This window comes from Nanorana parkeri, unplaced genomic scaffold (assembly GCF_000935625.1).
Source record: "Nanorana parkeri isolate BGI_ZX_2015 unplaced genomic scaffold, ASM93562v1 scaffold128, whole genome shotgun sequence".
Lineage (NCBI taxonomy): Eukaryota > Metazoa > Chordata > Amphibia > Anura > Dicroglossidae > Nanorana > Nanorana parkeri.
The window spans coordinates 1,613,216-1,629,401 of NW_017306396.1; the positions used below are offsets into that span (position 1 = coordinate 1,613,216).

At 42.3% G+C, this 16,186-nt stretch overlaps 1 protein-coding gene across 2 annotated transcripts in view; it reads left to right on the top strand.

Annotated features, from left to right (window-relative positions):
• Positions 1-16,186, top strand: part of UPF2 (UPF2 regulator of nonsense transcripts homolog (yeast)) — a 53,265-nt gene that overhangs the window by 1,168 nt on the left and 35,911 nt on the right. For both annotated transcript variants that reach the window (XM_018553743.1, XM_018553744.1), the window contains exons 2-7: positions 5,879-6,192; positions 7,337-8,116; positions 9,758-9,918; positions 10,989-11,186; positions 13,296-13,442; positions 14,168-14,271. In XM_018553743.1, coding sequence (XP_018409245.1) covers positions 5,888-6,192; positions 7,337-8,116; positions 9,758-9,918; positions 10,989-11,186; positions 13,296-13,442; positions 14,168-14,271 — 1,695 coding nt within the window. In that variant the 5' untranslated portion in view covers positions 5,879-5,887. The remainder of the gene's footprint in view (positions 1-5,878; positions 6,193-7,336; positions 8,117-9,757; positions 9,919-10,988; positions 11,187-13,295; positions 13,443-14,167; positions 14,272-16,186) is intronic.

Consider the following 16,186-nt stretch of genomic DNA (forward strand, 5'->3'; position numbering starts at 1 on the left):
GCTAGAGCCAGTCTGCGTTCTGGGGTGGGAGGGGGCGTGTCGGTGCCATTCATGTCAATGGCACTGCAGACGCCCCCGCCTGCAGTGCGATCAACCACACCGGAACGTGAGGTACAGGGGTGCATGCTCTCTTCCAGTGCAGTGTGATAAAAAATAGTGCATGCAGCATTTTTTCTGGACACTCCTGTACTTTGCGTTCCGGTGTGGTCGATCGCACTGGGGGTGTGTCTGACATGAATGGCACCAACACGCCCCCTCCCTCCCCAGAACTCGGCCCGGCTTCATGTATGCGATCCAGTGCGTTCTGGGCACGAACTGCACCGGGACGCACTGGATATGGTGTGACTGGGCACTTAAGGACTTGCCATAAATGATGCCTCTTGATCCGATCATCTTCTTCTTTCCAGTTGTTTTCAGGAGTCCCACCTGTGCTGGTGCTGGTCTCTGCTACAGCCCTGACTGCTGCGTCATCGGTGTCCCACGGTGACTGCCAGCTGCTGCATTGAATTGCACTGAGTCTCTGGCCCAATATCTCTGCTGTGCATGAGCCTGCCCCATGATCCTTCGCCGCTGCTTGAGAATCTTCAGATGGGAGCGAGTGGCTGTGACACAGGTAAGTTTTTACCTATTTGGTAACTTTTTTTATTTTTTGTCAATGTTTTTGCGTATAGCTACTACTTGCTAGCAGTAGCTATATGCAAAAAACCCTGAAGGTTTAATTGTACTTTAAACCTTAAAAATACATTCAAGTATCCTATCAACAAAAATGTATCTTATTTGTATATCACTCGGCTGTAGTTTCTCAAATCATCTTTGATTTGATGCTGACACCGTCCTTCCTTCTGGAGTGTGGCTACTTTTGTTCCCCATGGTCCCTGTGTGTTGTGAAGTAGCCACCACTCCAAGCTCGCTCCTGTGATGGACTACAATCTCATGTTTTAGTTTACTAATTTCTATTGAGATTCTAGTCTATCACGGTTGTGAGCTTGGAGTGGTGGCTACTTTACAACACACACAGGGACCATGGGGAACAAAAGTAGTCACCCTCCAGAAGGAGGGACAGTGTCGGCACCAATTTAGAGATGATTTGAGGATCTACAGCCGAGTGATACACAAATAAAGGTGCCCACACACCTTACGATAATCGTAGGATAATCGCTGATAATCCCGCGATCGTACGATTATCGTAAGGTGTGTGGGAGCCGTGCGACCTCTGCTACTGTAAGGTCGCACGACTTTTATCTTAAAAACATCTTCAAAAACCTGCCGAGAATCGTATTATTTTCGGCAGTTGTGTAGCATGTTCGTAAGATAAAAGCCATACGGGCCGGTGTGCGCAAGCGCACACTGCCAGTTCAGCATTGCGGTCATCGCAAGTACGATCTGCCTGTCCAAGATGGGCAGATCGTACGTTTTATTAATTACCTTACAACCATCGCAAGACAAACGTCTTGCGATGGTTGTAAGGTGTGTGCCCAGCATAAGATACATATTTGTTAATAGTTAAGGTACTTGAATGTATTTTTAGGGTTTAACTCCTGAGTTTAGTGTCATTTTAAAGAACATGCAACATATGTTTTCTTCTCAGGAGAGTCTTCAATTATGCAATATGCTTGCAGTTGGGGAAAAAAAAAAAGTCCAATGGGGACAAATCCATGGACAGCGCAATTGGACTATAAAAAGCAGACAAGTTCCTACCAACTTCTAAGCAGGCTGGCAGGCTCCTGCTAGTTGTCATGTGGGGGACGCTGTCCTCTATTGGGGCCCTCTATTGGGGCTCTTGCAAAACTGGAGGCTATCAAGAGATGGACTTTTGTTCTGTATGGTCCATTTAATTGCCAAGTTGGTGATTATAAGTGCAGTGAATTTATTCTCATTTACTAGTAGATGTTATTGCGTGCAAATTCCAGTGCCTTGGTCTATGTTTTTATTTTCTGTACAAAGTATTTCCTGGGATATCTAGTTTACAAGGTTTGCTTTATCACTGTTTAATTTTTTCCCTGACTAGAACAGATCCTACTGACCATGTCCTTGTGTGTGCTTTCAGCCTGCAAAACCTGCTACAGTTGTTGCTATGATAAGCCAGCAGCAGCTCATGGGCTGCACCCTTAGTCGGGTTCACATGGGCTTCAGGTTGTATAAGAGCAGTGTGAATACCGCATTTATGGCAAGTTTTGGCAAAGGATTTTTCAAGCTTTCCACAAGCTTTGAGCAGCTTTCATTACGTCTTTAAAGCACCCTTCATGTCCAGTTTGAGAATGTTAACCAGTTGACATCCGCGGTGTTAAACCCCCTTCCCATCACATCGCATCCTGTTCGGAGCAGTACAGATTGGATGTCACTTCTATGACATCCATGTCCGTCCAGTTTTTTTCTCCATCGCAAGAAAGCGGAGTGACTGGACCCCATGTCGGCCTATGTGGAATCGGATGTAAACGGACATGTAAGTGTTTACATCAGATTACCACAAATCTGGCGAAAAACTAAACACTGTTCCGTTGGTTTTTCCAGACCTGGCTGGAGTCGGGGGTAACCAGGTTTTCACCGGCTACTTCACCGGCTACTTGCTTGTTCCAGGACAACCTGAAAATGCCACTTTCATGAATCGGGTTGACAATAGCAGAACCCATATTTCTATCCTCCGAGTTCCGTGATCTACAAAATGGGTGGCTGTTGCATTTTTTGTTTATGTATTCTGTTTGTGCTGTACATTCTGCTCCATTCGAGCGCATGACTGGTGCCACCTTCAGATCTTTCTTATTTACTATGCACCTAAACTGTCCAAATACGTAAAAAGGGCTTCAGCGCTGTACTAGCCTGTGAAGGTTTGGCTCCATGTTTAGGGTCATTGTCCTGCTGGAAGAATAACTTTCACCCCAGTCCCAGAAATAGTTTTTTCTTTGGATTTGCCATGAATTTGGCACCATACACTTGTTTTTAGACCAGTTTGCCAGTCTCTGGTAATGAAAGGTATCCCCCACAGCATGATTTTGCCACTACTGCGTTTCACTTTGGGGATGGTTTTCTGTTGCAGGGTTAGTGTATTGCTGATTTTTTTTTTTTTTTTCTTTCGGCAATGATTTTCTTGTCACAGCTTCATAAACACCTATCTTAGTGTAATGTCAGGTTATAGCCATCTCATGAATCTTTTCTTCCATCTTTGCTGTGGATTTTGATCTTTTCAGCTCCTTCTGTATTATCATTGGTCTTTTGGTTTCATCTCTGACTGGTATCTCATTGGTTGGTCACTAAAACTCGGTGGATGGCCTCCCTTTTTTTTTTTTTCATTACTTTTTTTTTTTTTCCCCCCCATCTAATTGGTTGGTCAAATTTATTTATTTTTTCTTCATGACAAAACACCAAAAAGTGCTCCTCCATCCCTTACCATACTTCTCTAATGCATATATAAATACATTGGATATACAAATCCACACACCCCTGTAAAATGCCAGTTTTTTTGAGATGTTAAGGAATCGGACAAAGATAAATCACTTCCACCTTTTAATGTGACCTATAATCTGTGCAATTCAATGAAAACAAAGTGAAATCTTTAAATGGTGGAAAAAAATAATCCTAATCATAATAATGTGGTCATATATATGTGCACACCCTCAAACTAATGTCTTGTTGAAGCTCCTTTTGAGTTTATGCCAACATTCAGTCTTTTGGGGTAGAAGTCTATTAGCATGGCACATCTTGCTTTAGATCTGGGCACTGCCTGGGCCGTTCCAAAACTTTGATCTTCTTCAGGGGAAGCCATTCTTGTGTTGATTTGGATATGGGTTTTTTTGTGTCGTTGTCATGCTGAAATGTGTAATTCCTCCTCCTCATCCACTTTTTAGCAAAAGCCTGAAGGTTTTGTGCCAAAATTGACTGATATTAGAAACTGTTCATACGTCCCTCCACCTTGACCAATGCCCCAGTTCCAGGTGAAGAAAACTGCCCAAAGCATAATGCTGCCACCACCATGCTTCATGTGGATATGGTCGTCTTTTGGTGATGCACAGTGTTTTTACATACGCTGCTGATGGTTTCAGTGAAAATCATCCCTTGGTGGCAACTAGCAGGGCCAGAGTCAGGCATAACTTGAGTGCTGGACCTTCTAAAATTAACCCTTTGGTTTTTACAGGAATCTAATTGGTCTGGGATCTTGTGGCTATTTTTGTTTGTGCCTGCCCACTTCCCTCAACCTGTAAGTGATATGTATGAACTGTTGAAAAAGATGAGCTCTGATGATGCAGTGCTTTCCAGTATGGAGTATGTTGTCTGCATGATGTAGTGGAGGGAGTATGGTAACTTTTATTACAAATCATATCAAAAGCATAATCTTCTGCAAATATTTTGGAAGATCTGTTTGTCATGGGTAAATGCTACAATGTAATTTGCTCCGGATCTTTCCAAAGTGCCTTTCCATAGTTTGCCATAGTACCCTGGCAACTAGCATGTGTCCAGCCTCAATTCACCAGTCTGGGCATGGACGCAAACCAGAGAAGTACAAATGCTTGGGGGTAATGGCCTACAGCTAGCTCTTTCATTAGTGTCTATTGATTATGATTTGCAGGGGTTTCTAAAGGTCAGATGTATGGGCATCCTCTAAACCGAAGACCCATTTAATGATGAGCTACGCGATGAGTAAATATGAGATGCTTGTGTATTCTTATTTGAATCTTCACATGTTTTGCGTGTTTCTTGCAGATATGTGCAGTAGCGCAGCATGAAACTTTGCATCTGTGCGGAAGCTTCTTATAATATAGACCGGTCACTGTTGCTCTCTTTCTTTGTGTAGGGTGACTGGTTTTGTATCTGAATGAAGAAATAATGTCACCAGCACACCATAGTAGTAATTAAGCAATAGTCCATTTAATTACACATTGCCATTCAATGCAAGCGCTTTTGGGGCCTCAGGGGGTCCCCTTCTTCAGGCTCAGAATGGGGTCTCCCTGATGAAGGGGACCCCCTAAAGGCCCCGAAAGCTGATGCCGAGCCCGGGATCAGCATGGCGCCTGTGAGCAGATCTCTGCTTCATCTGCTTCTTTTGGGGGGTCCTAGGTGACATTAGGGGTCTTAGAGACCCCTGATGTCTCCATAAAGAGGACCCGTCACATATTATGCTGTCACATAGGGGGGGTTTTATTAGCCCCTGTATGTGATGGCAATAAAGTTTAGTGAAAAAAAAAAGAAAAAAAAATTTAAAACATGCAAAAAAGATTGCGCCCATTACACTGCACATGTTACATATCGCCGCGAACGTCGGAGTGTGAGCAATAATTCTAGGGCCATTAATCACTGATGACGCTAAACTGATAAGCGGTAAAAGCTTTTAAAGTGTCGCGCAATTTTAAAGCTTGACATGTTTGGGGTCTATTTACCCGACGTGACCCCGACTTTTTTATATTTTACCAAAAAACTGGGTAATAATAAATGTTTCCTAACATAATGTTAAAAAATAAGTTTTTTTCTCCAAATGTTCAGTAATTTTTCCTAATTATAGTAAAAAAAATAAAACCCGCAGTGATGATTAAATACCATCAAAAGAAAGCTCTATCTGTCCCCAAAAAATGGTATACAATTCATTTCAGTACAGCGTTGCATGACTAATAAATGTCAGTCAAAGTACCTCAGCGCTGAATACTTAAAAATGGCCTGGCCAGGAAGGGGGTCTGAACACCTGGTCTTCAAGCAGTTAAAGAACACAAGTGGATTTATATCCTTTGTGGTTATTGAGGCTAATGCATAACTGCTTTATCCTTTACACCTTTTGTCCTTTAAACTTTACTTTAAATATATAGAGATAATATAATGGTGTTGCATATCTTAGCCATTTGCTTATTTTGTAATGTCCACATTTGTGTCTTTTTTACTTTTTCCCCAGGTCTAGTTTGGAAAAATGCCAGCTGAACGTAAGAAGCTGTCAAGCATGGAGGAGAGAGATTCTGTTAAAGACTCTAGTGAGAAAAGGCCAACAAGTAGCAGAGAGAGAGTCAAAGATGAGAAGTCAGGCAGCAAAAGAGACCAATCAAAGGTCACTGAGGAGAAGAAAAAGAAACCCGATGATGAACGACGCAAGAAAGAGGATAAGGATGTTAGAAAGAAAGAGGATGCTATAGCGAAAATTGAGGAAGAAGAAAAGCAAGTGCAAGATGAAGAGAAGAAGGCGGCTGATGATCAAGAAGCTGCTGCAAACCAGTTAAAGTAAGACATGTTTCTTGTTAATGATTTATTTTGAGCCGTGTCTAACCATTGCTTCGTAATCCATGGCGTTGAGTAAAATCAACGTACGTTTTTTTCATTTAATTCACCGTAAAAAAACTCCTCTGCTTGAGGATTTTTGTCTTAGTCTGCAAAGGAATTTAAGTGATATGGAAATTTGACTGTTAAAAAATAGTGACTACAGTCTTCCACACTTCTCATGTGGCAGTGCAGCCCTCATGCATTGGCATCACAGACTCCATTTCAAGGGAAGCTTTAACCACAGATGTTGATGGGCTTTCCATTGAACAAAATGTGGATTTTTTTTTAATATAGAGAACTTCCATGCTTTAGTTTGCTTTAGTTTGCACAGTGCAACCTGGGCTGTCTAATAAGAAAGCCTAGCACTAGCTCTACACTTTAACTGTTACAGCAAGCTGAGGATCTAGGGGACTGCATTTCTACATGGATAGGCGTAGGGTTTTGCCCCTCCCCTGAGTCATTCTGCTGAATCATTCAGCTGTAGATGTGACGTGAGATCCTGCTGTTCAGGTTTCTGTTTACTGTACAGCATTTATCCAGCTATCAGAGAACCAGACTCACAGTTGCCACTTGTTTTTGTGTGCACTATTATAAAACTATAATCTAAAAACATTTTAATATTTTCCTAAAAATTAATAAAGAAGAATTACATTCCTTTGAAACACAAAAAAAACTTCCTATTATTTAAGAAAGTGACCTATGTGGCTCTATCTAGAATCTGCAGTACTACACTGAGCAATGGTAAACACTAAGGCTCAATTCACACCTATATTTTAGGTGCGATTTAGGGATTCCTGCAGCATGAATCCCTAATCTGCCGTTTACAAGTGGCAGCTGTCACCCGTTCAAGATAACGATCGGGTGACAGCCGCTGCATTTGAACGCCGGCACACTGCATGTGATCGTATATGATACAATTGTCTGTCGGTTAGGAATCATTCACTCTACCTGGACGCACTGTTGATGTCACAGTCACTGATATGAGTATATTACATGAGAAATGGCAAAGTGTCATTTGCAGTAGAATAGTTTCTCATACTGCACAGTTCCAACTTGGTTATAAAGAGAATGGTAAATTGTTGCACTTTTCTTCTCTTTTGTGTAGAGAGAAAGAAGAAGCACATCAGCTGCACCAGGAAGCCTGGGAGCGTCACCTGGCCAGGAAAGAGCTTCGCAGCAAGAATCAAAACGCTCCTGAACAACGACCTGAAGAACACTTCTTTAGCAAACTGGACTCCAGCCTCAAGAAAAACACTGCCTTTGTGAAGAAGCTTAAGACCATTACTGAGCAGCAAAGAGATGCGTTATCTCATGATTTCAATGGCCTTAACCTAAGCAAATACATAGCGGAAGCCGCCGCTTCCGTAGTTGAAGCGAAGCTTAAAATTTCTGACGTTAACTGTGCAGTCCATTTGTGTTCTCTGTTTCACCAGCGGTATGCAGATTTTGCTCAGTCTCTCCTTCAGGTATGGAAGAAGCATTTTGAGGCTCGGAAAGAAGATAAAACGCCCAATATAACTAAACTTCGAACAGATTTGCGCTTCATTGCCGAGTTAACGATTATTGGGATCTTCACGGACAAAGAAGGCCTCTCTTTAATCTACGAGCAGCTGAAGAATATCATTAATGCCGATCGGGAGTCTCATACTCATGTGTCAGTAGTCATCAGTTTCTGCCGTCACTGCGGTGATGATATCGCAGGCTTAGTTCCCAGAAAAGTTAAGCATGCATCTGAGAAATTTGGTCTGAACTTTCCCCCAAGTGAGATCATAACCCCAGAGAAACAACAGCCTTTCCAGAATGTGTTGAAGGAATACTTCACTTCCCTGACAAAGCATCTAAAAAGGGACCACCGAGAGCTGCAAAACATAGAGCGCCAGAACAGGTGAGTTGGGAAGTGCCATAGTGGCTTTTCTGTATATTCTCTATGTACATGTTGCCTTCACCTTTTGTCCGTGTCACTCAACCCAGAAAATTGAGGACTTAACTGTGAGTGCAGGGTGTCATGATCCTGTCCCCCTAATGAGGTATCACCAAGGCACACTGTATTCACTGTGTAATAATTATTACATCAGTGCCGCTGTCTGCATGATTGAGGAACACCTACCCCGGAGAAGAGGACCAAACGCTGTCACCTGACCAGCCTGAAGACTACAGAAAAGGTAAGTAAAATAAATGGTGCAAACGCCAGGGCTGTCATCCATCACAGACCTAGAGCAAGGACTTCCATCAGGTGTCCACATGTTTGAAAACAAATAAGCAGTGGCAGCCCCATATTTCTATCCTCACAGGTTCGCTTTAACAGGTTTTGATTCTTTGTATTTGAGCATGATATCTGTTATTTTGATTTTTGTCTCATTTTGAAAGGGTGTTCAAAGTAAGTTTAAAAAAATGGCTAAACTTGTGCTTTGTAAACATATTGGAGAATCAATTACCTCTAAACAAAATGCTTATCTTCAGTAATAATTATTATATGCTGGGATTTCATGGAATGGGACAGTTCGGTTTTGAATAGGTTACATTTAAACTGAAGGGAGGCAGTTTGGAGAGACAAAGTAGTTTAGTCAGCAGTGAAATAAGAGTTGATGTGCTCAAATGTACACACAGTTCACATGCCAATGGTATTTGAAATAATTCAAACTAGTAATGAATTTTCCACGAGTTGCAGTGTATAGCTTGATTAGATGTGCACAGTCTAGGGACTCCAGGGACATGACAGTTTTTGGAAGGTTGGGAAGGCTTAAACTGTCTATGTCATTGTTATTAATTGAGTGATCTCTGAATGAGAAGATTCATTGTAATAATGAGTAACAAAATGATCAAGTAGTATAAAGGTGCCCATACACTGCACGATTATCGTACGAGAATCACGGGAAATCCCGCGATCGCACGATAATGGCAAAGTGTATTGAAGGCGTGCGACCGTTTCTACTGTAAGGTCGCACGTCTTCTGTCGAACAAGCAAGCTGGAGAACCCGCCGATAATCGTACGATTCTCGGCATGTTAGTGGCCTGCTTCTTTGACAACTGCCAAACGGGCCGGTGTGCGCACGCGCACACTGCCGTTTGCGATTATCGCAAGTACGATCAGCCTGTCCAAGATGGGCAGATCGTACTTGCGATCATCGCAAACAGGCAGTGTTTGTGATGTTTGGAGAGAAGTCCAAGATGGGCAGATCGTACGTTTTTTAAATTACTTTACAACCCTCGCAAGACAAAAGTCTTGCGAGGGTTGTAAAGTGTATGGCCACCTTAAGTAAAGAGTATTTACCTTTTAACCTTAGCAGCTGACAAACGTGTGGTTACTTGAACCTAGCCGTTCACATTACATTCTAATTACACCGTTTGCTATATACACTTTATAAGAGCGCTTTTTAAAAGACGTAAATAGGGGTCATAGATGTACCAGCAACTATTATTAGACATTTTAATAATTATACTGTCTATGCCTTTTAGTTCTGAACATAAGTTGTTGGGTATATGGATAGAAATACATGAAGAGTTGTGTGTTTTTATATTGGAATAGGCGCATCCTTCATACCAAGGGGGAACTGAGTGAAGACAGACACAAGCAATATGAAGAATTTGCAACATCTTATCAGAAATTATTGTCGAATTCCCAGTCCCTCGCTGATCTCCTGGATGAAAATATGCCTGAGCTTCCTCAAGACAAGCCTGTAACAGAAGGTATATCCTGATAAATATTATGACCGTTCAGTAGGGGGATTATTTTGTCATACCTTGAATAACTTTGGAGCACATTATTTTATCAAGTGTTATAGATAACTAGATTGTTTTTTGGCTTAGTTGACAGGCATACTTTACAGCCTTGGTTCTCAACTGGTGGGGCGTGACCCAAAAGTGGGTCACGGCCCTGTGTCCAGCCGGTCACCACGTGCCTTCCACTTTTCTAGGTGTGAGGCTTTTCTGTCGGTTCTCGCTCCAAGCAGCCATAAATATGCTGCTCGGTGCTGAGTGTCAGCTTGAGGTAGAGTGGACTGGAGCTATGGCCACTACTAAGTTCCATCCATCCATACATGCATTGCTTACAGCTTCCTTGCATGTCCTGTAAGTGCCTGGACCGGAGTGATGTCATGTTCTGGAGTGTGTATGGTTGTGTGTGCCTGTCGGTGTTTTTGAGGGCCCGTTCACACTAATTCAGTGCATTAATCGAACAGTCCTGTGCGAGCAACGCACTGTACCATGCAATCACACCTACTACGTGTTCTGGTGTGGGGGGTGCCTTGTGTTGCCATTCATTTGCATGGCCCCCCAAACACACCTCCAGCCCACAGTTCAATTGCACGCACCGCTACACTTGGTACCGCGATGCTGTGCGTTTTATTGAACGGGGGAGGGGGCGGGTACAGCTGACTCTGCCTCTAGATAGGCAGAGCCAGTGGCCAATCGCACAACTGGGTGGATCTCGACAGTAATGTCAGGATCCGTCCCGGCTCCGGTGCTCTCAGCTGTAGCTCGCAATATACTGAGCTTTGGGTCACGGTAGGACGCTAGTTATGTCCTCCCGTGACCCTGAGGAGAACTATGGGGAAAAACACTTACCCCATAGTTTTCCTTTAATTGGATTGCTATCTCAATAACCAGTTGTATTTGCCATTGCCTCTTGCCAAGTACTCTCACAGAAAAAACACTTGCATCATTATTTTCTCTGCTAATGCAAACACATTTGTCATTCTTTTTATTTTGCTGCATTTCCTAACCTGGTTTTCTAATTTGGGTTGATTATTCTTTTGCAGAACACGGGCCCGGTATTGATATATTCACACCTGGAAAGCCTGGTGATTATGACTTAGAAGGAGGCATATGGGAAGATGAAGATGCTCGCAACTTCTATGAAAACATGATTGACCTTAAAGCATTTGTCCCTGCCATTCTGTTCAAGGACAATGAAAAAAGCGCTCAAGGCAAGGACCTTGGAAAAGATGAGTTAAAAGGTAACGTCCACTTTTTTTGTCTACTACTTGTATTTGTTTGGGGTCTAACTGTTGTTGAACAAATTTGTTTCTTCAGACTTTGCATGCACTAACTTAACTGTGATATACCAAGCTATTTAACCACCAAACGCATCCTATATAAACCTAAAACATGATCAAATACCTTTTTTCCCATAACGTCTTCCAGGACAGCATCACGAGATGGAATCTCCTCCCCCACACACAGGAAACACGTCACTTAATCTGCTTAAAAGACCCTCCTCTCCTCCACTCCCTCAGTCTTTTGTGTTTCCTCAGTCAAGCTGGGGAGCGCGTCACAGAACGCTGAGAGAGGGCTTCCATGTGGTGATGCTGCCCGGGAAGTCTTCCTTGTTGGCCTGCCTGTGTAAGGCAGAGGGGTAGGTTTGCCTACCTTGTGGAGCCCCAGGGATTCTCCTAGCGCTGCAGGAGATGAGGCTGGCTTCCTTTCCCCCTTCAGTGCCCAGTGCGGGCCGGTACCGGGAGGGCGAATTTTTAACTCCAAATCCCTGGCTCACTTACTGTTATAAACTTGCTTCATCACTTTCAGGATCTGTACTGTTCCAAAATCTCCTATGCCACCTACAAGATGCCAACTGAAGCACGCTCTAGTACAAGTGACCTCCAACCAATGTACCTGCTTACCTTATCTTATTTGGCAGTTGAGGCTTCATGTGGACCCTATGCATGTGCCATAAGGCGTTGCCTGGCTTCTGGCTCTGACCATCCCATCTTTTAGTTGTGTGCCATTTTTGTCAGCCCAGCTATGGTAGCGATACCGCATTTCTTTTATGATGGGCCAAAGGACAATTACAGTGGCAGAGGAGAAAGTGTTTAGGTTGGTGGAGTCTGTATTTCGGAGGATTTAAAAAAAGAAAAACAGCTAGAACAATTAATCTAGGACAGTGGTGGTGAACCTTGGCACTTCAGCTGTTTTGGAACTACAAGTCCCATAAGGCATTGCAAGGCTCTGACAGCCACAGACATATCTCCCAGAGGCAGATGCATGTTGGGATTTGTAGTTTTGGCACAGCTGGAGTGCCAAGGTTTGCCACCACTGACCTACGACATACTGGGGGGGTATTTATCAACACTGGAGCAGATTTGCACTGCAACCAATCAGCTTCTCCGTCTCATTTTCAAATCTTACCTGAGAAAACTGAAGAGATGCTGATTGCTTGCCATGGGCAACAGCTCCAGATTCTGTCTGCTCCAGTTTTGATGAATTCCCCCAACTGTATGTGGTGAATAGGCCCTATGTGCTTTAAAATGTTTTTGTTGACTTGGACTGTCTGGCTGGAACTGCAGCCCAATTGAAGCTGCTAGTTTGAGTCTCACAAATGCTAATTTTACAAAGACTTTAGCTTTTAGAATTTGATTTTGAGAGAGTCTCCTTTTTCTAACAAGGAGGGGGGAAAACTGGAAAAATGCATTTTAACACATTCTCCACCACTGCTGTTTAAAGTTGTTTGATTTTAGACTTCCATTTGAGAATACGTTTCTTCAGTCATTAACGACAACCAGTCAGTATGGTTATACAGTATGGTTATTCATTCACAAAAGAGGATCCCATTCTGTGTAGGGCTGCAGCTAACGATTATTTTCATAATCGATTAGTTGGCCGATTATTAAGTTCGATTAATCGGTTAATCGGATAATTAAAAAAAAAAGGCTCCAGTGATGGACTACTAGTTTCTATTGTGATTGTAGTCCTTCACGGGAGCAAGCTTGGCGCGGTGGAAGTAAAAAAAAAGTGTGGTGTGCAATATAGTACATTATACAGCGGCGCAATGCAGAATACCAGCAGCTATAGAGGAATGCAGCAATAGTACATTATACTATGTGGTGGTGGCTTCCATTGCCTGACTTTCTAGAAACATTACTTGCTCCAGGAGAAGTGTCTCCTCTGTAGCATTATATTCAGGGATGTGGCTGACCCCAGGAACTAACACTGCTTTTAGGAGTCGGACAGGGGACTCCTTGAGTGCTGGATGAGTTTTGATTGTACCAGCTAATAAACGTTCGCACAGGTTCCCTTTAAACCGATCTTGTTAAGATTTGCTGTTTACATGGATTCTGTGTTTTTGTCAGATTCCAAAGACTGTAAAGAGAGTGAAGTGCCTACAACAGAAGAATTAGAACTGGAATTGGAGGCTTTGGATATAAATGATGATCCCATGGAGCTAGAAGGTATAGAGGAAACTGAAGACTTAACTAAAAAACTCCTCGATGAACAAGGTAAGAATGTAGTAGGGTAGCCAAAATAAATTAAGATCAATGAACAAAACCATGGGGAATGGTACCTATGCCTGACTAAACAAAGATCTTCAAGTTGTGCTCCAACCACAATGTTTTATTTATCTTGAGTAGTGTGGAAGGTCCTGCAAGTGTTCACCCCCAACAGCATATGAGAGAACATTTTACTTGCCAAAAAAAAAAATCTATATCTGTCCATCTCTCTCTGTCCATCTCTCTCTGTCCATCTCTCTCTGTCCATCTCTCTCTGTCCATCTCTCTCTGTCCATCTCTCTCTGTCCATCTCTCTCTGTCCATCTCTCTCTGTCCATCTCTCTCTGTCCTCATTCACCTGTGACTTGCCCATGCAGGGCAAAGTAACAGGTTCAGTTTGGTGCAAAACTAGCTGCTTATACATGCCTTATTTTAACTCCCTTTTCCCTTTTATTCTACCTTTTTTAGAAGTGAAAACAGGAAGCTTTGTGTATGTTGTAACTGTATAAGCTCCTGAGAGCTGAGGTGGCAGGTTTGATTGGCCATTAAAAACCATTTAATGTAGACTGGTGTGGTTGGTGCACTGCTGTGGGCTTCTAGTTCCACAGATTAATGTTCCTCCAGCACAGGTCTGAGATACTTAATGTAAGCATTGGAGAGCAGGTTAAAGGTTTCAGACAGAGGGTTCAAACTTTTGTTTACCTTTTTTTTCCTTTTTGTTAATACTGCAACAGAGCAAGAAGATGAAGAAGCAAGCACTGGCTCTCACTTGAAGCTCATAGTGGATGCATTTATACAGCAGTTGCCTAACTGTGTCAATCGGGATCTGATAGATAAGGTAATTTTTGAAGGACTGTTTTTTTTTTAGGTTATTCTTGCTTTAAATTATGTTGTATGTTTCATATCTTTTAAGAGTTTCATCAGTTTCATAATGAATCCTTTGTGTTGTTAGGACTATTTTTAGAACATTTGGTTGCAATTTGATTCACAGAGACCAGAGCTTTTTTTTTTTTTTTTTTCTCATCTGTCTTTTCCGCAACTTCTGAAATGAAAACCTTTGCCCACTTCATAGGAACACATTCTGCTGCCACATCAACATATCTATAGGTCTCCAGCATAGTTTTGTATTGACATTGTGGGCACTGCTGTCTTGCATGCATGTGAGAGATAGTTGTCCGCTGTCAATCACCGCTTTGCTTGCTGGAATTCTCACCCCGGTGCTGTTATTGCTGAAGCTGATCAATGCTTTCCTGTGACAGCCTTAATTAACAAAGGCTCTCAAGGAGTTCACAAGATTAGCAGGAAACTGGTTGCAGCACCACTAAGGGCAGGGAGGGAACAGTGTTGGCAAAGTTGCTTGAGAGTATGACTTGTATAACTCGAGTCTTTCTGGCCATGATATTGAGAATTAATTGTTTCACAGTGCCCGTAGCTACAGAAGTCAAGAAGGACCTGTTTTGAATATGATTTTATGCTTGTTAAGCATGATTAAATATTTGTCAGTTTCACTTCGAGAGGCACTCAGACAGTTAGGCTTAGAAGTTGTCATTGGAACAAGTGTCACCATTGGAAGATTTACCCGCTATTCCTGTTTTGGTGGCAACTAAAAATTTGGCTTTACCCTCACTTTTCATTCTCCATGACATATGTGATCAGGACAATTGGGGTGAGTGAATCTCCTCACCTGAGACAGAGACAGCAATATAAACTTGATCGGTGTAATAACTCCCCACCACTCCATCCAAACCTAAAAAACAAAGTTTAGTTATACTTTCACATGTGTGGCTGAATATTGGAATGCAAAATATTCAGATATACAGGACTAAAAAAAAAAATGTGAATTGTATTATTTATTCCTCACTGTAAAAAAATCACTATACATTAATACATATAATACATTGTTATAAAATGTACAGTATGGACTTTTTAGTAGAAAAATCCTTATTGATTGTGTATAACAATAGATTTGCGTGTGTGCGTGCGGGTATATCTTCACATGGGTAATTGGTTCAGTGAGTACTTACAAAGACTGACAAGTTGGTGCTAGGAATGTGCAGAATGCTGCGTGTTTCACCATTTTTTTTTTCTGGTGTTGGCAATCCTTGATCTGGTTTTCCCCACTCTGTTTTGTTCTTGGTGAAAAAGGAAAAAAAACGTCCTCTTTGGGCAGGCCAAGAGCGTTAGACATGGGATCACTGATATGATGTATGGAGAATTTCTCATTCTAGTAAATGGCATGAAACTGGGATGCATAAAACAATGAGTACTTTAGATTGAAACATTCTTTATCTTTTTTAAAACTGATTATTCGAACTACTTTAAGTCAACCTGTCATCCATTTTGAATATCTAAAGCTAAAGATGTAGCCTGATTGCAGGCTCCACTGGGTGCCTGCTTTTCTATTGGTAATCCAAAAAGTCTTTTAGTGCGCTGTCTGTGATTTGTTGGCTATTGATGACTTAACGGTCTCAATTTTAGGCCTACCCTTCTCCACCCACTGTCCCCCATGTCCATTGAGAGTGCCCTTATTGATCTGCAATGCTCTCTTACTGGACAAGGGTTGGCAGGTAGGTGGGGCCTTGTGTTTCACTAAAATTGCACCTGCTGTTAACACAAATGGAAGGTGTACTAAGGGGAAACCCTCGCTCACAACAGTCTACTACACAAGTAGCTGCCTCAGAAGTGTCCTGAGGGACACTGAATTTTTTTTTCTTAATTCTAAAAATCCCTCTAGGGCAGGGGTAGGCAACCTG